The sequence below is a fragment of the Mytilus trossulus genome, chromosome 2 (genome assembly GCF_036588685.1).
Source record: "Mytilus trossulus isolate FHL-02 chromosome 2, PNRI_Mtr1.1.1.hap1, whole genome shotgun sequence".
NCBI classification, from domain to species: domain Eukaryota; kingdom Metazoa; phylum Mollusca; class Bivalvia; order Mytilida; family Mytilidae; genus Mytilus; species Mytilus trossulus.
Window position 1 is genome coordinate 99,107,949 of NC_086374.1, and position 24,416 is coordinate 99,132,364.

The window sequence follows — 24,416 nt, forward strand, 5'->3', positions numbered from 1 at the left end:
ATGTGGAGTATCCTTATTTTTGTCATTATATCTTGTTTTGTTTCATGTAAGGTTTTATTGAATCAGACTACTTGTTTTTCCTTTTAAAACAAATGCTAATTTTAAATATATAGAAAAAAAGATAAAGTTTTGGCTTAATTTTTTTATTTTACATTTCAAATAGTATACAATGAAAATTTTTGTTTTGATTATTATTATGCAAAGTTTCATAATTTTTATAACATAGATGATCCAAATCAAAACTTCATATCACAAATTCAGATATTTAATTAATACATGTACCCTGAAAACAGACAAAAAAGGTCAACTTTTTAAACATATTATTTACATACAAGCAATAGTAAGCAAAATGCTGAAAATTTTAAATAAATAAGATTTCTGGGCAGGTGAAGGCCTTTTAAAAGTAAAAGGCCCTTAAGTGCAAACATCATTACCAGTATATCATTAAGGTATTTGCAACATTCACTCAAACAAGTTTACCATTATACCAGAAAATGTCATATTTTTTAAAGGACAAAATAGCTAGACATGCTTTTAATGTTCCCACGAAAGTTTTAACTTGGTTCAGAAAACGAGAGATTAGTTTTAAGCTGATGTAAAATGAATAAACAAAAAGTAACAAAGAAAAATTAAAACCGATAAATTTCCTTTATTTTCTCCTTACTGACAAAACTCTTGATTTATAATTTTACAAAATTAATGTTATAATAGTTTCACATTGAAAACAGAGAGAAATAAGATACCTAAATGCTGTAATTTCATATCATATTTTGTGATAATATCTGTTAATTTGAAAGCAACAAAGGTGTATCCCTCAAAGAAAGTATTTCCTTTTCACAGAAATTATATAAATGATTTTCTTATTCAGAACAAAACAAAGACTGTTTTGTGACATCAATAGAAACGCAAGACATATTTATAGAGTTTAACATAAAGAGTAGGTTATTGAAGGTATTTTGCTACCCTTCAAATATCTTTATTTCCTTTCTTTTGGCTTTTGTGGATGATTTATTTACAATTACCATATTTCTTTATTTAGATTAATTTAAACCGTGTTTTCTTTTTTTTGTAAAAATCTGATAAAAGACCGCTAATGTTGTAATAAGATGTTATCCATATTTTCATTCATATTCAATCTGTCCTAGCGCAAATTAGCTGGTTTACTGCGAAATTGAAAAATCCATACATTGCTGCCATTAATATGTTTCTAAAGGGTCACAAATAAAGTGAAAGAATAAAAAGTTGAAATTAACAAAACAGTGGAAAAAAGAAGGTACGATAAGGGTAATTTTGTGGCCCTTGAAATGGCAAAAATTGTAAATGTAATCAGGCCTCTCAAAATTATGTTGATTTAATTATTAACTGAACAGGTTAATATAATTTGAACACTGAAGTGCAGAAAGGTCAGTAGTGACGCTATAAACATATCGAAACAACATATCTAACCTGAAAGAGGCATTCCGAGCACAGTTTTTGGTCAAAATATGCCACAATATTGGCCACAGCTTTACTCAACGATATTTTACACTCAGTGGCTTCTTAAGAAAATACATTATGTAACAAAAAAAAGAATAACTCAAAAATGAAATATTTACAGTAAAATTAAATGACCGCTGACATCTATATACAATGATAGCTTAAACTATTAGTGCATTATAGACCTGTAAATATCAATCATGTCTGTACTGTTCTTGTATTCATAACAAAAGCAAGCATTGATAACATCACGTAACGAATGCATGGATACAACATATATGTGTTTCAATCACTATTTGTTGAGCCTCTTTGCCAATTTATTGATTAAAATCAATAGAGCCACTCATGTTGTTGCTGAAAAGTACCACAACTACTTTATCCCTTAAACTACAAAATATTGCATTTAGAAATAACTAACGCGATGTAAAAACATTGTAAAGGTTGAAGTTTGTGGAACTATGAAACCTTAAATACTGAATGGAAACGTGGTAAGTAGCATTTGTCATGATTTCATATTGTTTTTAGTTTCCAAGCAACAAAGTTGCATTTCCAGTTTCCTGAAAGAAATACTGTTATATTTTCACTTTCAGAATTATTGAATTGTTATTGAAACATCGTTATAGCATAGTACGCTATTATACATTGCAGGAACCCGCTTTACCGCTATGTTTTAACTCTGTTAAAGACTGAAAAGACATCAATAAAACAAACACCACAGTAATGCAATAATAAATAGTGTCACTAATGTTATGATTTTGTTCTTCTCTCCTTCTTTTTGTCCTTCTTAGAAATCTCTTGTGAAACAAGTTTGTTCATTAAATCACTCGTGGTGGTAATATCATCATCTTCTCCTGGAATGATTGTAATTTTTGATTTTTCACCTTTTGATTTTTGATTTTTGTTTTTTTTGCCACGTCTTCCGCGTTTATTCTTCTTTTTCTTATTTTTATTCTTGCGTTTTTTATTTCCTTTTGGCTTTACTTTACCTTCGCGTCTTCGCTTTTTACTACGCATACTCTTGCGGCGTTTCCGCATCAATTTGCGCATGCGTTTTTGACGCCTCTTTTCAAGTCTGCGTTTTCGCCTTACTTCTCTGTTATCACCACTAGTTTTGTGTGATCTGACTAAGTAACCTCTGTCTATATAATTAGAGTAGTCAGGCGACTTAATAGGTTGTGTAACAACCACAGGTTCATTTGAACCTAAGCCGATTATAGGTTTCTGTATAACATTAGTCTGTTGATTAGGCATGCATTCACTTTCACATTCGGTCTTTGATTTAAAGTTATTTTCATTTCCTCTGCAACCTTGAAAATAAAACCAGCTACATTTTTGAATGTGAGTATTAAAATACCATCGTACCCATCTTGCGCCACAGTTTCCCGGTTGAGGAGGTTTTTGACAAATTCTCAATTTCACTATAAAAGAATACAAAATGAAATATCAAATAAATATATAGTGAGAACATAAAGGAGAAAAATAAAGTAAACGACGATTGTCCAGAATTTTCGGTTACACTGTAATGTCAACGAAGGAATTGGTCAGATTATAAAAAATCAAGATACATAGCATCTCAGTCAAATCTCATTTTGTACAAAATCACAAATTGTGTATTCATTAATATTACTTGGTTTTGCCTTATAGGTTACAATGTACCAAATAAAATTACATGGGCGCAGCCATTTTATGAAGGGAACATGACATAGAGATAAAAATAGATGGCTCTCTGTGATTGGTTGTTATATCTTTTATAAATTTTTCTTCTGGAAAGCATTATGAATGAAGTTTCATGCAAGCACAAATTTGTCCTAAAATGTATAGTATGAAATGCCGAAAATAATTTTTTTATGTTGCTCAAAATTAGGGAAAATTTTCTTCGAAATCGTCAGGTATCGTGAAAAACCCCAAAATTCACCAAGAAAAGCCATGGGACCATATATATTTGAGTGCGGTAAAATCACAAATAGATATAGAGCTTCAATTAGACAACAACAGATTTTCCATAATTAGTTTAATGAAAACGACGTATTAGGAGATAATTGCTAAAAATAGCATTGCCGGCAACGGGGCCACCATTTAGTTCTTTATATCCTTTAACTTTTCAAGTCCTTGTGATAGATATAGAGTTATTTTTCTTTGAACGATTAGCGTTATTCTAAAAAAATAAGATATGAGAAGCATGCAAAAAGCGTAAGAAGAAAGACGAAAAAAGAACAGAAACAACACGTAAAATACTTGTTAAATGAAAAAAATAATTTCAAGAATGTATTAAAATTACATAAAACAAAACTCAACTAAAGAAAAAAAAAATAACTGAAAAGTAACAAATAATGACTAAATAATGAAAATAAAATAAAATAAAACAAAAACTCTAGCTACCTTGTATCAACATACCCGAGATTTCACTTTCCGGGACACAGATGGGAAATGACATATTCATGGGCCATGATAGGTGTTGTATTACACATAAACTGCCTTCAGTACAGCTTTTCTTCCATTCCTGAAATAAAGGATATCATAATAACAAACGACCATAGTTAAGCGCTCACAACATGTTTAACCCAGCAACATTCTGTATGTGTCTGTCCCTAGTCAGGAGCCTGTAGTTCAGCTGTTGTCGTTTGTTCATGACTGTCATATTTGTTTTTCGTAAATTGTGTGGTTGTAAACAAAGAATCATGTTCATACAGTATGAGTTTTTCTCACTGTTGAATACTACACGCTTGCCTATAATTACTTACATCAGCTTTATTAGAACTTTGGTGGATAGTTGTCTTATTTGCCATCATAGACACAAAAATCAAAATGTAACGCTTTTCCCAATGAGGGTGAATGTAACATTGTTTTCTTGTTTACATTAATCCATACAAAAAAATAAGAAGATACTCCTTCAAACTTTTTCATGAAATAATTAAGATTATGTATTCAATCCATGAAAAAAACATAAAAACACAATTAAAAATCTGAAAGCCTGAATATATAAATATTATTGAAAAAACCTCGAGTTATGCTGCCCAAATTGCGTAACAGAAATATTTCAAGTTAGCTAATATAAGTAGAGTTTAACCTCTAACGTTTCTGAAACGTCTGGATTTTACTTGACACATCAATCTGAGAAAGTCTTATTGTAACTCAGCGCATCTTTTAAAGTTTGCATTATAATCGATAACTATTAACTCAGAATTTTACTTATTTGTCTTCAATTGCAAATTTTGACAAAATCTTAACTTTTCTCAAAAATCGTATAATCTCCCGAACCAGACGGGTACTTGGCCAAGTATGTAAGGTTTATGACTAAGACATAACTTAACTCAGTCTGGATAGCAGTGAACGATCTTTGATTATGTCTGTTCAGCACAGGTAGGTTCTGATCATTAATGACTCTCCGAACATAGTGCAGATAGTTCGATTAATACACAAATATAGAGACATTGCAAAGTTATTAAAATACTATCCAATAAAGACAGCTGCATGCACGTACCAGTATCTTTAAATCTTCCTTGTGTGTATTAAAATATAATCATTGTAATAAATCACTAAAGTTAAATTATTTTAAATAACTCTACGGTATAGGTACTGGGACACGCTGGTAATCATTTAGGCTCTTTTTCGAGGTTATAAAACTTTTTTTTGTTGTGGTTGGGATATACTGCTACCCGGCCACGTCCACTCTGTGTTTTGTTATGTATTTCTATTTGTATTCATCTGATGAGTTTAGCCTTTTTCAACTGATTTCCATATAGTTCGTTCTTATGTTGTACTGTAACAACTTACACCGTTGTCCCTGTGATTCAGTGGTTATTGATGTGTTACATATTTGGTTTTCATTCATTTTTTTTGTACATGAATTAGGCTGTTACTTTTCTGGTTTGAATTGTTTTACATTTGTCATTTCGGTGCTTTAATAGCCGACTATGCGGTATAGGCTTTGCTCGTTGTTAAATAATAACCTATAGTTCTTAATTTCATTTTGTCTCTTGTGGAGAGTTGTCTCGTTGGCATTCATACCAGATCTTCTCCTTTTATATTTAGGCCTAGTATCAAGAGTGTGATGTGTCCTTCACACTTAAGTAAGTCAATTATAAATGTATAAACATACCTTGCATTTTAGTTCTGCATCTTTACCGATTGTAATTCTGTTTGCTCCAGTTACCTGAAAACAAACAAATAAATCAATTTACACGAATGTTTTTACATATCTAAATGTTTTTACATGTACAAATGTCTCTGTTTTGTACATATTTTTCTGTGTTTTCCATTATTCTTGTCGTAAACATCCAATAAAAAGAAAATTTAATGTCACAAAAAAAATCAGTGATTTATTTACTAGTGCATTCATGAGCAGAAGGAATTTTACCCATAAATAGCTAAAAAAATGTATATTTGAAACATTTAGTCTGATATAATAATACGACGTACGTTTGATCTCTAGATCGTCAAGTGAATATGCAGACATGGATATATAGCTACTTAAAATATATAAAATTGAAATACTAGTATATCAAAATCATTCCTGGTACTGCCAAACTTGTTTTTATCACAAGGACCTGAGACAAAGTAAGATATTTTGAATCAAATTTATTAATCGTTTCGGTTTATTATATTATAATTTCACTTGTTACCATAACATGAGCTAAAGTTTTAATGCAACGCCTGCCGGCTTGTTTTGAAAAGGGCAGACACGATTGGAAATCTACACGTAAAAAGCAGAGAAAAATTGGTCCCTGCTTCAAATATCTATGGAAATCAGCGCACATTTAAATGGGCGCGATCACATTTGGAAGCAGCAGTAAGACCACAAAGGATTTAGGAAGGAATTAAGGAGCAAGTACCTGGGATTAAATAGACCTTGCAGAATGAGCTGAGATATTTTACACGCAAAACAAGTTTCTTTATGCAACCTGCTTTTCAACAGGCTATATGCTGAACCTTAAACTCAATCTATTACTAAAAAATAATATAAAAATATGATATCAACTTTTGGGTTTCGGGGTGACTAAATGACGAACATCGGCATGAGTATCACAACAAGGACCGGCCATTCAGTCTCATCAAACCCCGCTTCACAAATGGGGGCGTTGACTCCAATTTACCAACTAAAACAATAGTTTCCGTAACGACATACGCACTAGAACCGAAATTGTTTATACATTTACTTCAAGCACCTGTTAAGTAGTTGTGAAGCCACGGAGTTCAAACATTTACCAATGCCTAGCCTTGTTCTTTATCAATGGTTTACATCTTAGACATGTCTGTTAATGATATTAACAAGAAATTACATCAATATAGTGTTTGATCCGCCTAATGATATTGTTTGATCATAGTTCTTATTAACATTTATAAAACAATTAAGAGTGATCAATTTCATCTGATGGTCTTTTTGACGGAACTATATATACTACTGTTACAGATATCGTGTACCTTTGTTGGTACTTCGTCAAATGCAGGAATATGTTTATCGAAAACATAAACATATTTTAGAAGGAAAAAAAATATTCAAAGTTTCAAACGTTTCATTGAAGATAAACACATTTAAGATGAATTATAAACCTATAAATGAGAATAAATAAAGTTAGCGAAGGTATGGCCCACCTGTCCTTACTTATCGTTGCTTACATATATATGACTCCACACTTGCCAATGTCTATGATGTATAAATACGAATTTCCTAATTTATAGTGAATTACTTTCCCTTTAATTACAAGAAACTCCCTTTTGTACATTAATTTTGCAAATAATTATGAATCAGGATCTAGAATAAGAAAACATGACGTACCAATCTCTTGAATGAAAATATGGTCTATTTCAAGAAAATGTAATATTCTTCTTGGAGGTTGTTCCAACAATGTTGCAATTTTATCAAATCAAACTCAGTGTTTGTTTAACTTTACCAATATCAATTCAGTCCGTTCCTATAAAATGTCTCCGGGAGAAGGATGATAATTTATCTAACATATTACATTTTAATTTAAATTCGGAGTGTCAAAATGTAATAATCATTCTTGTAAAAAAAATATCTGGAAAGTCGTACCGTATGCATCATGATTCATAATAAATATAGGAAGATGTGGTATGAGTGCCAACGAGACAACTCTCCATTCAAATATCAAGTTATAAAAGTATACGTATAAAAGGTACGACCTTCAACACGAAGCCTTAGCTCACACCGAACAGCAAGCTATGAAGGGCCCCAAAAATTACTAGTGTTAAACCATTCAAAACCAACGGCCTATTCTATATAAAAACGAGAAACTAGAAACACGTATGGACTACATAAACAGACGACAACTACTGTACATCAGATTCCTGTAGTTTATTTTGCAGTTTTGTCGAAAACAATAGGATATAAACGATAGTTTTGTCGGGCACCTTTCAAATGTACCTACTTCACGCAAAAAAAACCTGTCAAATGTAGAAGGGAGACAACTCTCAAAATTCAAAATCATTGCAGCATTACAAGGGGGTCTTATAATAGCCCAAAATAAGGTTAGTTATTATATATTGTCGATCTCCGACTAATCTTCTATTGCTACATATGCTGCAGTTACATAGGCAGCTATACATGTTTTGTTTAAGACACAAAGATAAAACCAAGAAAAACTTTAGGAACCTATCTATTCAACGACAAATACATCCCACATTACTATAAGCTAAACATCCACAGTTCATTCATATCTTTGTTATTAATTCTCTTTTAGGATTTATTCTTCCATAATTACTTTGATGACAATAGGGCAAAACATTGGAACTCTACATTCATTTGACAATTGCATTCAGCAGTATTTATTTAACTTTTCCAGTGAACTAATTTTTCAACACTGAAATCTACATTTATATATACAAGTAGGTAATCTCATAAAAACGCCTTTATATATACTACCAAACATATAAGGTAGCATACCTTGACCTATAATGGTTTACTTTCATAAGTAAGAGTTGTCGCATTGGCACTCAAACCACATCTTCCTATATCTATATAAGGATATAAATCAGTTTGTTTACAATCAAGATACGAAAAAAATCTGAATGTATTAGAGATGACCGACTATTTAACAGAGAGCCTGCGTTACTCGATTCATATGTTCAGAAGACATAATCACTATGTTTTGGGCTACTTTATTTGTTTGATACTATCATATAAGTCAACATATCGTAGTCTAAATACTAGTCTGAAGTACCTAAATTATCACATAATTATAGTGTATCCTTAGACCACTCGCTGAGGACTTTGAATGGATACATTAATTACGCCTATCTAGTACCACTGAAGAGGGTATTAAACACCCGATGACCTTTAATACACAGCGGGAACTTGTTCATTGTCTTCTTTTTACTGATAATGGACAATGGTTATACAAACAAAGTTTAAGCTACGTTATAATGTATTATACAAATAAGGAAAATTTAAAGTGAAAAATCCGTTATGTATTTTAATAAAACTTTGGAGACATTTTCCGAGCGCATTCCGCTCTGTTCTGATACACTATTTTTCTCAACGATGTGCGTGGGAGGAAGAATTTCCATTGGTTAATGTGTGGTCCCATCTTCGCTAGCCAAGGAATACGGTCCACTCCCCTCCACTTTCCTTGGCCAGCGAAGATGGTTTGTTCCTAAAAAAGTGCTCTTTTACGATTTGGTGCATTGATATTTTCATAAGCAAAAAGAAATTAAAATTCTTCAAATTTTTACTTTATTGTTTATGATCAAGTGCACTCCGTAATTCAAAGAACATATTTTAAGCAACCAAGAATTTTTAGAATTAATGACGAGCAATAGAAAGCTAATATAAAAACGAACCACAGAGAAAAGTGTGAAATTGATTACAGTTTTATGTCCTATTAACTGTTATTAGGTGAATTAATGTCATACACTCTCTTTGTAAGAAGACCCTTTTTATTCATAATTAACTATTCCTCTGTGACGGAATCTATCATTTCCATGTCCGACCTAACTTTGGAGCTTAGACATTTGTAGCTATTTGATTACAGTATTAAAACGTAATAGAACGTCAATTGATTTTCTTCATCAGTTATTAGAACTTAATTAACTCAGAATATGCAACAAGTCCCCATTAAAATCTACGATGTCGCTAGAAGCAAATATAAGAGAGTATAAAAAAGAAAACAAAAATGAGCATTAGGGTCGTCTAGTTCTGAAATCAACCACAATGAAAGGCAGCACTATTATGTCGCTAGAGGCAAATATAAGAGAGTATGAAAAAGAAAACACAAATGTGTGCATTACTAGGGTCGTCTAGTTCTGAAATCAACCCCAAAGCAGCATGCTAAGCAAAGTTTAGGTGGTGCGAGGAAAGTCAACCAGATGTCACTTGTATTGTCAGTTAGAGGTAGAAGTAGACGTAGGTTACTATATAAGACATGTATATGTATTTGTGTGTATTAGAGTTCGTTCGGCACGTCTCATATTATTTTAAAAACTCCAACACAAACAGTTTATCTCATCTTCTCATATCTGTATTTAAATAAGAAAACACAGATCCTTGTAATGTTTTTTTTTTAAATATGCCAACGTTTTGATAAAGACAATATGCTCTGTCAGAAATATAAACATACTGAAGAATATTCTTGGTATATCATCAGATGCACTTCCTTTTACACTTACATCGGAGGGTTTTTATAAGTTTTTTTTATATGCCATCAAATAAAACAAAAGATATATAACTCAACCCTATATCTAAATCCATATCAAATGTTGTTCAAAGATGTAAAAATATAAATTGTAGTGTTCTTAACTTCTTAAGGAAATGGTTTTGTTGTTTGTTGTTTAATCTGTATTTGTTTTTATGTTTTTGCATTACAAAAGTTCCGAACGTTTTATGAATGTCTCCAATGTTATTCAAAACGTTTATTTTTATAAATAAGCAATTTTATTTCAGTGTACGAAAAAGTGACCATCAGAAATGTGAAGAGCAACCATAAATGTGCTTATTCATTGTTAAAATATTTAAATTAAAGATGATATCTATTGTCTAAAATATAAGTAAAAGGAGACATGCGATATTTTCCTATATATCTTTTTTACTGATCAATATACACTTATACCTATCAAAACTATTGTGATATATGTTAAAGATAAGATGATCGCGTTTCTTTGACGATATATATCAAAATATATAGGTTGATCGCTTGATCGTAATCAATGAACATTTAACCGTAATAGAGTTTATGTCATATTTAGTCAACACATGAGTTAAGCCTAATGAGAAGTATAAAATAATTAACCTCTGGTCCCGTGCCAATACGTTAATCTCCAGTGATTCGCTTTGAGAGAATTTGCTAATTATTTCTCAATTTTCATTCCTAAACATAAAAATTGAAATAAAGTAGCAAAATAAAAGTAGTTAAGATAGATATCTTTCTCAGTGGGGGATAAATACATAGATCAACCATAAGTGACTTAATTTTCAATACTTTTATCCCCTACATTGAAGGTAAATTACAATGTCTTTATATAGAATTTATCCAGTTGAAAGAATAATACTGAACCACTTTATTGCCGATTACCGACAGCATTCTTTATAGGGAGGTTTAATTACAGTTCAAAACGAGGTTTTCAACTAGTTTTTCGATCTATTCTTGGATTCCAATTCGTTTATTCACGTAAGTTCTCATTTTGGTTTGAAAGAGATGTTGGCATCGTGTAATCAACATTACAAATATCCCCCAAAAGACACCTCCAACTGCGGTACTTAAGCTGGTATCATGAGAATGTGTTTACAAATGAATATTAAAATGGATCTCTATTTCTGTTTAGAATTACTACCATGAATGAAATCTTATCCATTTAAATGCATTCATAAACAATGTTTACTTTCTTAAAGTACAGTACTATGTCCTTTCTGTTGATTTAATTAATAATTCACGTCATTTATTTGCCTAATTTGACGCAAACTATATTAGTCTGGTTTTATAGCATTAACTTAGAATTGATATTATCAGCTCTTCATTGGCATATTTATGGCTTTTGATAGTATCCTAAACTAGCTTAAAGAAGCCATGATCCTTCTATTCTATTATATCTATATAGATAAATATTTATCTTAGTTATTATGGATACTCCTACATATTGCTAGTTATGCTTATTTTTGCAACGATGAATCCTTTAAGCAAAGAAACATATAAACTCGTAACCAGTTCAACCGCTACAGTAAAATACAAAGGCGATTCAAAAATGCAATAGGAATACTTCTTCTCGAAAGCAAGAACAAGATATCCGAATTATTAATTGTCATCTTAAAGCCCAAATTTAACTCGCTGTTTGGTGCAGAAGTATGCTCACGAACATTGATATATAATATGCTTAATTACTGGTTCCGATAACAAAGCCAAAAGGTAGATCATTCCATGCCCTTGTACCAACTTTGACAAAATCAAGGAGACAATATCAATGCATGTATTCTAATTTTTAAATGATAAAGCAAATTTCAAGTTTTTGTAACATATGATCACATAACAGTATATAAGTAGACTAAAAACAGCGTTGTCCGAACTGATTGGTTATTGTGTGCTCAACATTCATTGGCCAATTTTTATGAATATTTATGAAGAAAACATGTAAATTATTAGGGAATATTCCCTGCGTTTAACAAGATAGTGACTGTTAGGTGAATTCAGTGTTTATTTTTACGTCAAAGAATCTTATTTTTTGGTAAACGAAGCTGCAAATTTTCTTTCCAGTTCCAGTGGTATTCTTTCTTTTTGAGATTTACTTCCGGTTCTTTTCGTCAAAAACTAATGATCAACCGATTGAACATTTATGTATGCATCATAGATTCTCGAGCATAGATTATTATTTTATCTCTGCCGAACATAAGTACAAATAATATCACAGGTTTTAAAAAATTAGAAAAACATGAAATTATCACGAACGATAAATGTTTATGTTTATTACAATTAAATAATATTAGTAATAACAATACGATTGAAAAATAATGAATACGACAAATCGTGCGAATTTCAATATTGTTTTTTATATCACACAACTTTGAGATAAATTATCTCTATTATCATAAAAATAAAAATCACACGATCTGAAATTATTAATCTGATTTCTTAATGAGTTAAAAGATTTTTAAACTTTAAATTTCTATACTTTACTCGAGTTTTTATGGCATGAATCGTGAATTTTTAAATGATCCCTTTATTTAACAAGTTGAAACAGGGGGATATTTTTACACTTAAAGATCGTCTTCTCTCGTAAATCAATCGAAAAACTACAATAAAAGATTTTTATCACGTGGTAATACATTCTTATTGTCACCTTAAATACGGGACTAAAGAAAAAAGGAGTGTTCTTCTTTTGGGTATTTAGTCGAAAATAAAGGCACTTTCCACATTTAGTATTTTAAATCTTCTTTTTATCTCCGATCGACAGACATGGCACATTTAATTGTTATGAATGAGTTAAATATTAAGGGTAAATGTTATGGTGGTTACGTATAAACCTAGGGTACTATGATCATGTGAATTTGTTTAAAACAGGTATTGTTGTAAGTAAAAAGGAATTCCTTCGGTGACTTAATAAAAGAATAACTAACTACCCAAAAATATTCACCACAACATTCCTGGTCGTAAGATGGTTATCAATGTGCAGCAACAAATGAGACAAGATGTTGATAAAAGAGAAAATGTTGAGCACAAAAGCTCTTTTCAAAACTTATGTAATTAAACTTTAAAATGGGCGGGGTTTTACATTTTTAACTCCAGGTCAGTTTTTTTCACTCAAAGCAAGCGTAAAATTACACAAATTTCTTAATGCAAACTATCATTTTTTTTTAGTTTTCGTATCCAAAATCAAACTAGGAAATAAAACAAAAAGAACAAAGATGAAGAGTTTACTCTGAACTTAAAGATGGTCGCTTCTTAAAATATGCACGACTGACTAAGATAAGAACAGAACCAGGTCAAAGAGTACGTTACATAAGCCTTAAACCGAAACATATAAGTCAACGAATAATACTCTACTGGAGACTGTGGTCATCGCGCTGGGCAGACGGCAATTTTTAACTACCGGTGTAAATCGTTAAGGAGTGTTCTTTTTTATGTCAGTGACCACTACCATAACTATAGGCTTAGTATTGGTAACCACAGCAAGTACAGAACGTACCCACGTTATTCAGTATTCTTTTATTCTGTTAATTTATTTAAAATCTTGTGATAATTTTGTAAAATATCAATATCAAAAAGAAAAGTCTTGGCTGGGGATGATATCTTCTCGATGACAAATGACCTATAATTATGGATTTGCATTCTAAACTATATAAGCATCAACGCAACACAAAATATAGGACACAAGACAAGCAAAAATGTGACTGTCAATCAAAGTACAAATGAAGCCATAGTCAACATTGATCAGATCTCGAGAAAATTCTCCGCCGCATTAAAGTTTTCAAATAATGAACGCCTTCTTGCATGCATGCAGGACATGTTTTTGACCATCTCGGATTTCCAATCGCAACAAATCCACGTATGACCATATCAATAAAGGCAACAGTAATATACTGCTGTTTGAAAAATCATCAATCGATTGAGAGAAAACAAATCCGGGTTACAAAATAAAACTGAGGAAAAGACATCAACTTTAAGAGGAAAACAACAAAACAACAGAAACACTGAAGTGCAAACGACAATGAAGATAGTTTAAACCAAAAACTAATTATTCCAGATTTTCTGAACAGAATATCTAAGAATTAAGCATAGGTTATGTAGGATCGTAGATGCTAGTTTTGCTCTCCATTTTGAGATGAGTTTTTTTAAACTATTGACTTTAACAAAACTATTAAAACTAAAACAATAAGGCTCATAGTTTGGTAAGACAGTCGACTCGGACGACAGACGCCAAGTGATGACAAAAACTTCAATGATCTTCAATGGTCGTTTTGGAAAGGTGAGCTAGATGGGTGGAATAGAATTTGTACAAAAAAGAAATATGATTCAATGCGTTTAATGTTGTGGTTGGTGTAAAATTTGTCGTCGGGTGTCGTTCGGGAAATTCGATTATATCTTTATTGATCTCCTGTAAAAATGTCTGTTTAACATTGTCAAAGATGACAGTAACTAGAATGTTTATCACATTGTGGTCTAGTATCAACTAACCTCTTGTGACAAACATATCTTTTTACAGAGGGGCGTAAAGGGGGTATCTGCACGGGAGAACGCGAAATAAAATTGCCTTTTCACGATGACTGAAATTTTTTTAATTTCTTGCACATTGATCTTTTTACCGATTTCACGAACCTTTTTCACGGCTGAACGTGAAATAAAAATCGGAAATCACGTTGCACGAAAATAACCCTTTAACACCCTCTTTACCCTGTTATCAAGGTTATATTTCGCACTAAAAAGTTTTTATAAAGGAGAGAAAAATGAAACAAAAAAATAAAATCTGATCCTTTGGAATGCATTTTGCTTTATGGGAAAAATTTACATAAATGAAAAATTCGAGGTTTATAATAGTTATGTCATAAACTATAATAACGGTGGGTATATAGAATCTAAATCAACAATATTACTGTAGTATTCTAGAGGATAAATGTAAAATTAAAACATTTTCTATTCATAAGAAAATTCAAGTGTTGAAATATATTTTTTATTATTTAAGAATGGTTTTGTATTTGTTTTAAATGAAAGAATCCTTTTGTAAAGTTTTATTCCCGATGATTTTCTTACAATGGCCATTGTTGACAGATTATATCATTTATAGATTTGACATCCTCTCGTATTTATTATCTACGTGTATACAAAACATCCATGCTTGGATAGCATACTTATAATACATGTACATTATCTACGTGTATACAACACATCCATGCTTGGATATCATACTTATAATATATGTTGTCCAGTACAACAGTGTACAAAAAGATGTACGAATTGTGCTGCATGTAACAGATGCATTATTGCAGAAAAAGATCAACATTATTTACTTAATTGTGTTTTTCGTTGGTTTTATCAAGGAGATTATATGTACTCTTGGGTTTTATTCAAGTTTAAAGCCACTTTCTATATTTGTATTAATTCTAATTTGAAAATGGGTTTTGATAGTATAGGAAACTACAACCCGGTGTAAATCAATCAGCTATAAGATTTAATTTTATTATACATCACTTGATCTAAATTTTGTAATTTATATATTTCACCGGAATATTATTAAGAAGTATGGGAAAATATATTTTTGTTACGCAAAAGGAAAGATAATATTCGTTTCACTTATAAATAAAGGGCGTCATTTACCAAATAGGTCAATACGAATCGGATATGTTTTACCTAATTCAGATTATTATGAATCGATTATGAACATCTAAACCAGTGGCGGATCCAAAAAAAATCATAATGGGACCTTATAAAAATCCAAAGTTAATGCCGAAAGGATACACAACGGCCATGCGGTATATCTAAAATTCAATTGTATACATGTCCCGATGCTAAATTGCATCTCCATGTTCTGTCATAGTTTAAATACGTTTACTACATGCTTTTTTTGTTTATTTCAGTGTTAGTATAATTCTGTACATTTTCCAAATTTCTAACAACACGTCTGAAAAACGTTTTTCTGTTACATTAAAATGGTGAAATATTTGTCTGCCTTTAACATCACACGTTGCATAATCTAAACATACAAAAGTAATTACAACAAACTCTCAAAAGATGGAATACATCATTATGTCTTGTTTATTGTCATTACTTCTTGTTTCACTGTTATTTTTAACGTTTTTCTTCCGTGAAAGCTTTTTACTATGTGCTAATAGACGGACAATATATTTCATTGTAAATTGTATTGCACTGATGCATATTTTATTATTTCCTCAAGAATGTTAGTTAATAGGAAATGACATTTTCGTTTTAGTGCAAATTAGATTGTTGGACACTAGTTCTAAACCTTTCAAACATATGCAACTAGTGTATTTATAAACTATGTTTTTTATGAATGCATTGCATTGTTGTATTCATAAATTAGAAAAAATAATAATTGCTTTCATCGAAAAAGCAATTTATTAAATACAATGTCAAATTATATAGTCAGCCATAACTTAAAGAATCAGGTTTTCACATTAACTTAACTGATTTACAAGTGATGGTAATGAATTTTAATTGAAATTTTCTAGTTTATGCTACTATTTATGTCAAGCTCGTTATGTTTCAGCAATGTATGTACTCTATATCTACACTACAAAATCATGTAAAACTATGTTTGTTATCAGTTATATGAATTTGCCTCCTAAATAGAAACTTCAAATAAAAGGGGTGGATTTGTCAAAAAAAAATTGTGTATAATTGTTAGTACATTGTTGTAATTGTCGTGTTTTCATAGCATCTTTGCTTGTTAATTTATTTTCCAAGGATGCCAAGCTTGAAACATTGAGATGTATATTTTTCATAATCACTCCGCTGAAAGAATGCAATCTTTTTTTATATGTAATTGTTTTTGTCTGCTCTGTATCTCGAATTGTCAAGTGTGTTTTCGGTATTTGCTTCTCTGTTATCAAAGTAGTCTGGGAACACTGTTATCTTATTTCCTAGAGTCGCTATAAAGCGAGCAGTGTGCCATGTTATCAGGTTATTATAGATCTCTATTCGGTTTACATCTGACTTTTACATGTACCGATGATGACACTGATTCGGTTTACTTCTGATTCTTACTGTACTGATGATGACACCGATAGATCTTTTCGGTTAACCTCTGACTTTTACATGTACCGATGATGACACCGATACGTCAAAGTCGATTAGACCACATGTTATGTTTGAAATCAAATTAATTTTATTTATGTTAATAAAGTACTCAATAATTAGTTAAATTTGATAAATCATTGAATTTAATGATTGTACAGGTGCGTCAAAGAAATATAATTTTATTGTTGAATATTAATAAAGACCATGACAGTTTATAAATCAAAATTTCTTTGAACGCCTACGAAATATTCAAACATTGCTACGTTTTTAAACATTCCAAATGTATTGATGCAAGTGATTTATTTATCTATTTCCTCATAATATCTTAAAATCGAAAAAAGTTATGAAATATTATTAAATGAACGAATGTTGTGAATAATAAGCATTATATAATGTGCATTGCTATTTTAAAAGTGAGATATTTATCAGGTGCCTTTAAAATTCCATGATGGTCATAAAAACTTAAAGTTAAAATTTCAATTTATTTAAATTGAAAAGTCAAGTGTTCCGAAGGGTGAATTAAAAGCTGTTTAAAAATCTCCATTTTCGATAAAGTTGAAATTTATGTATTGACATACCACTCGTATTAAGTGAAAAATAAATTTTGGCAGACCTCTGGACTACTTTGTCAAAATTATATGGCAAATTATATCACTTTGACTAAGTACGTATACAATCCATTAGGGAGGGTATATAAGAAATCAACCACATGTCGACTATGTCAGCTATCTCCTTGTTAATGCGATTAAATCTACAATGTGTTGATGTTGGATCTTTCTGTTTGTTCTTTAATGCTGTCATCAAGACATTTTTCTTATGAAACTTTTATGCTGTCATCAAGACATTTTTCTTATGAAACTTTTATGCTGTCATCAAGACATTTTTCTTATGAAACTTTTATGCTGTCATCAAGACTTTTTTCTTCTGAAACTTTTATTCTGTCATCAAGACTTTTTTACTTATGAAACTTGTATGCTGTCATCAAGACATTTTTTCTAATGAAACATTGAAAGTATAGTGTTTTTTAATCATTGCTCTACCAAAGTACTAACGAAAATGAAAACCATAATTTCAATTTATTTTATGAATGAAATCACTCGATGAACTAGCTGTTTGACTACGATGTAAAGACAATTTATTCAGTTAAAAGCTGTGTACTCTCAAGCGAACACGTAAGCTGATATTAAATAGATTCTTTTCAAACATACACATTCTAACATCTTTAAGAGTGACACACAGTAAAAAGAGAGAAAAATGCATGTCTTCGGACAGAACTTGACAATAATTTGTACAGGAAAACATCTTTTAGAGTGACGCACAGCAAAAATAAAGAAAACTGCATGCCTCCTAAACTTAACAATGATTCGTACAGGACATGACATTTCCGAATTACAACCGTTTGTTTATGTATACATAAATTTTTGGGACTTGTTTAAAATGTCACCTTTGAGTAACCTTCTAATAAATTTATTTGATTACTATCTTGTTCCTAAAACATATATATTTGATATGAATGTCCGTCCACGCACTTAAGTCATTAATTATAAACACTAACAAGCATATGATGTCTTCTCCTTTGTTTTGAGTAATCGTCTAAACATAAACAATTGATATGATCTACGTTAAACTTGGCAGGAGTCTCTAACAATTACAAAATCAATCTATTTAATAGTAACAGTTAAATAATCTTCCTTCTTCTGTTATATTGAAGACAGCTAACTTAGATATAAAATTTGATTTAAACGTAATTTTATACTGTTAATATTGATTCAAAACATGATTTTGTCATTTGAAACAACTCATGAGTATAAGAAAACAAGCTCAGCCAAGACAGGGATGTGTTATGAAAGACGAACAATAAAGTTATAATAAGATTTTCATTGCATCAAGTACCTTGGGTACCAAAAGTATTATCGATTAATGCAGATTATTGAAAGGCAAGGATCAAGCAAAATTTGCGCAGTTCTGTCTTGCTTTATGGTGTTTCAACCTTGAATTTGGAATGTCTGGAAAAGACATTGGAGTGAATGAAATAGGTCATTGGAGTGACTGAAATCGGCATAGTCTGGTAATCCTTAACATACTAGTATTGAAGTATTATGTATAGGTATTTTAAAGACACGATGCATGAATGTTTGCTCTTGAAAATATGTATTTTTGTTGTTCAAGCTTGACTTTTTGTGTTTTCTGTAAAATGTTTTGTAAACTCTGGGTTTAAAGGGTCTTTTATAAATCTTCCCTCTTGGTGTGCATATAACTTGAATTCTTACTTACTAAGGTGACGTTGGTATCTTTATTGTACAACCTGACTTGTCCTATACATATATACTAGTATTGATTGTGTACAAAATATTTAGATTTTTTACAATACCTTAGAACATAAAAACAAAATTTCAATTTAAAAAGTCAATTTATAATATAAGAGAATAGATTTCTAGTTGTCCTTTCAATTACAGATTTAAAGTATACAAAAATTAACAAATTTCTTTTACGCCTATGTAATTCATTTGAATGAATAGTTTAAATAGTTTACTGTTATCTCGAAACGTAACAATACATGTGGTTTTAAACAGTCTTTAATTCAATCAGTTGTACTATTTTGTTTAGTCATTTTTATTTGAAAGTAGAGACTGATTTTAAACATTAAGTTCTGCTGATTCATAGTCAACAAGAATACTAATGATTAGAAATGTTTCGTCTAGACTTCCATTACAAGCAAAGATATTGTTTTCATCAAATTTAATATTGTTAGTCAGATTATTTGATATAAAACATCAAAACTAAAGGGAATCAGAAAAAAGTTTAATTTTAAATCAAATAATGTGTCTTTATAATTTCACATTACAGAAGTAAGACTGTGTTTTTCTGATTTATAATGAAGTTTTATAATCATAAACAGTTGGTTTTGTTATTGTTGTTATTTGTTTTTATTTTGGAGAAGGGTGTCACGAAGTTGTTGTTTTCACTATTTGTTTTCAATACCATTTTTTTCAGTTTTGCTCATGTTTATAAGTAATGTTTACAACGAACAACTTAATACTTTTGATTGACAGGAATACAGTAAATCGCTGTGCACAATACCATACTTGCATGCATTTCACAAGAGCTGGTAATTTAAAATATATTATGTATACGCTGCGAGCCTTGCAACCAATAACCTATTTCTTCATTTAAAAACGTCAGATTATATTGCTGATATTCCATGTTCGATGAAGAATAAAGTAAAACACATGATAAGGTGCCTGCATTATAATTCATTAGTAGTATTATAAAATCCAAGCTTGAATTTAATCTCGGATCTGATATATAGCTTTGAAATTTGTTAAAAAAGGAAATAATCAACACAATCGCAATGAAACGAAATCCGAGGAAAATTAAAAAAAAGTGTGAGTTCGAACCCCGCTCGTATGGGTGCACTCGACTCTAATCTTAATTGACTAGTATTGTCAGTTTTCCCATCGGAGGTCGGTGGTTTTCTCCAAGCACTCCGGCGTCCTCCACCCATTGCAAATGCCAACACAGAAATAGCACAAAAGTGATGCTTTAAAGTGGCGTTAAACACCAACAATCAGTCACAATAGAAAATTCATTAACAAATAGCAAAATCAAAACATCAAACGAATGGAAAACAACTGTTATATTTCTGACTTAGTACTGGGATTAACATCATTTCCATATGAAGATTAATGAAGGCGACACGATTCGGACATCATCACCTTATTCAATGTTCCTACTTTTATAATTTGGTATCTTACAGACTTCTATGCAGTGAATGCGTTTTATTGACTTGTACTTGTATAATAATAATCACCACATTATGATCATAACCCGTGCATGCGTACAGCATAGAAACAAATTAAATAAACTTGTGTGTGTGGCATCTTAAAAAAAATATCTATATAAACGTTAACAATTAAAGAACACCTGGGTAATTTATAAAAGCTTAAAATTATTAATTTCTCCGTTATAACCTGCTGATATGCCTAAATAACAAATTACTGATAAGTATTCTAACGCGAGATAAAAGAAGACAGGCAAATTGATTGCAGCCCGGAATTGCAAATTTTGTCCAATAAAACCTAGATACACTTATCCGTAATAGATGTAGAATGTCAAGAGCTGCTGTAAGTATCAACATTACATATGCTTTACAAACATTATAGCAATTCGAATATTAACGCTCAGTATGAAACTATTTCGGTTCTTTTTTTTTTAATCGTAAAGAGTTACTTGAAACAATAAGGAATAAGTACCAAAACACATAAAATAAACCATTGAATAGATGTATGATGAATGATGTCAAAAGGTGATAAGATGTCAATAAATGTTCTTATCTTTATTTAATCACTTACTATTTAAGAAATATATTATAAGAAGACTTAATGTTACAAAAACACTGAAAACAAAGCAAAAACAAAGATGAATAGTTTGGTGCATGTGTCGCTATGCACCAAATCATATATTCTTTGGGAAACTCAAGTTTTTGAACTAGGGATTGCATATAACACTATCAAATACTGAATGAATTTTCCAAAAGCCAGAAAAAAACTACTATATTTGCGTTTATAATGTTTATTGATCTTAAATCTAGTGTTTGAAAACGTAGCAAAGAAAATTCACGAATATTACATGTAGGTTTACTTCCAAGGACAAAGTTAAAACGCTGTATGCTTGGCCTATAAAAAATGTTTTAAAAGCAATCTGGGAAGGTATAGTTTGTACGTTAATATATTGGAAGTCTTAAAAAAATTTAAACACATAAAAACGATATATTTTTTAGCAAACCGAACTGTAAATTTCACCCTCGATGTGTAGGTAACCCGATATACTCAAGAAAAAAACAAACCACCCCTTGTGAAATTACATTGAAAACGAGATTATAATTTATGTGACGTCGGTATAATGCAAGGCGATCTACTGTAACCTAACCTATTCATTACTGCTCAAAATAAACATCCAAGAGATTTATTTACAATGGCAAACATGTAGTTCGTATGTTCTTTTCAATGAAAGAAAACATTTTCCAGGTGCAAACGCATTTGAACAAAAGGTAAATAATTTCTCCATGGACGAAAACGTAATGAGAGACACAAGCAGGTATTGGGGAAACTAATTCATTTCTATATCTTATAGATTAGTAACCAATCTGGATGTTATATGACACGACAATCAGACAAATGTTCTTATACATCTTCTTTTAATTTACGAACCGTCAGCATAAAGCAAAATATGTAAAAAAAAAAATAGGTATCATTTCGCTTCACATTTACAAAACACCAAATAACTATTTTCTATCAAATGAGTAATTATATACAGAATCTTGAAGTCTTGAACCTGTGTTGGATTGTTATTCGTCAGTGGAAAACTACTGTTTGTATCCCTTTAATTTTTGAAATGGTATGCTTTTCTTAATATCTGAGTAGCTTAATTAACCTGTCTGAAAATTCTGAAATTAACCTTCAAATAACCTTGATCAAGTTCAATCAATTCATTTCCGTTTTGTACGTGTTCTTAAAATGAATGCTGTGACTTTTGTAACATACACATGTCTGGTTGATACACATTGAATCATGTACACAATGTTTTCATTTTATAGATTTCTGCATACCGAATCAAAAGTACAAATTTTTGCACTATGACATTTTACATTTTATCGTAATATATCTTTCAATTTTCTTAGGTTTCAGCGATTTCATTCATAAAATTATAAAACATTTACCAACATTTATAAAATGAAAGAAATCGAATCAACTAAGCAGAAAATGGAACGTGACGTTATCTAAGACTTCTATAAAGCGACGATTAGTGAATGAATGCATTGCAATTTAATATTCTTTGTAAAAAAATGGTTGTGAAATTCCTATTAAAAAGGCTTGTCGGAAAGAATTTTATCGTTAATTTGTTGTAATTTTTTACGTTTATAGATCAAAAGTTTTATTCAAAACGGTTATCAAATTAATCACAGAAATTCTATAATTATACATAAACTGACATTATAGGGTTCAAATATTTTAAAGATTGCTTTGATTTTCTCGTATGAACTCTTTATATGTTCACTATATGCATATAAAAGATTCGACTTTATTTTGATATTACATGAAGTGTTTAGTTTTCTCGTTTGAATTGTTTTACATTGTCATTTCGGTCATTTCGGGGCCTTTTATAGCTGATTGGCGCTAATGGCTTTGCTCATTGTTAAAGCCGTACGGTGACCTATAATTGTTAATTTCTGTGTCATTTTGGTCTCTTGTGGAGAGTTGGCTCTTTGGCAATCATACCATATCTTCTTTTTTTTACTTATAGAATACTCGTATACCCGATTTTACTCATCGATTAGTCATTGTACGATTTTGGGGATCATTAATGTAGATATCAAATACAACAAAATTTATAGTTTAAGTGGAGAGAGATATAACAGAAATATATTAATTCCTTCAACTCACATGTAGAAACTTTCATATACAAAAACCAATCACAACTAAATTTCGTCATAAGTATATAAAGTGGGAGTTTTATTGAAATTATACCATAATTACCGAGAGCTATATATTTTTCACCAAACAATGAGTATTCCAATTTGACTCCACATAAATCTTATCTTATGAAAGCGAATTAGATCATGTTAATGACCCTTACAGTTGTGTAACAATCACGCTGTTGTACGTTTATCTTCGTTCTGCTTTCATCTCAAAGACGGATATCATTTGTTTATCTTTAAAATATGTATTGTACAAAGAGCAAAGTGATGAAGGGTAATACATGGTTTCCTTTTTTAGACCAATTATATTATTACACAGTCGATACCCCTGCCCTTCTAACCAGTAGATTCGACTTTTAAAGATAAACTTCAATGAACGCAGACAATTAAAACTGAAAGTTTGCTTCTCGTGTTAATTGTTAAAGGAAACCATACGATCAAAGACCTTTCTTGAACCAACTGTATGAATAAGTATATATATGTCTAATTTACACTAGTCTGGTCATAAATCACACGTTTAAATATTTGTGAAGACAGTCTGCATTGCACAAATCTCAGCATGTCCCTAAATATTGGACTTGGACATGTAGCACTCAACCAAATTGACGACCATAGAATTCGTGAAGTGATGACCTCAGTTACTTGTCTGTGTTGGTTGACCATCATTTCTATTTGTAACAAATAATATATCTATACATAGAAAAACCGTACTCCAATGCAAATTCAAAGAGAGGAAGACCATACAAACTGACATAGTATTGTGGTGTATA

The 24,416-nt window shown here is 30.8% G+C and overlaps 1 protein-coding gene across 2 annotated transcripts in view; it reads right to left on the minus strand.

Moving 5' to 3' along the window:
• Window positions 1-135: 135 nt before the first annotated feature.
• The window catches only part of LOC134708513 (amyloid-beta precursor protein-like), a 32,288-nt gene continuing 8,007 nt past the window's right edge, over window positions 136-24,416 (minus strand). Inside the window, exons 2-4 of one of the 2 annotated variants that reach the window (XM_063569126.1) lie at window positions 5,576-5,629; window positions 3,856-3,976; window positions 136-2,894 (exon numbers count right to left, since the gene is read on the minus strand). In XM_063569126.1, coding sequence (XP_063425196.1) covers window positions 2,224-2,894; window positions 3,856-3,976; window positions 5,576-5,629 — 846 coding nt within the window. In that variant the 3' untranslated portion in view covers window positions 136-2,223. The remainder of the gene's footprint in view (window positions 2,895-3,855; window positions 3,977-5,575; window positions 5,630-24,416) is intronic. The other variant, XM_063569127.1, reaches the window with a different exon arrangement.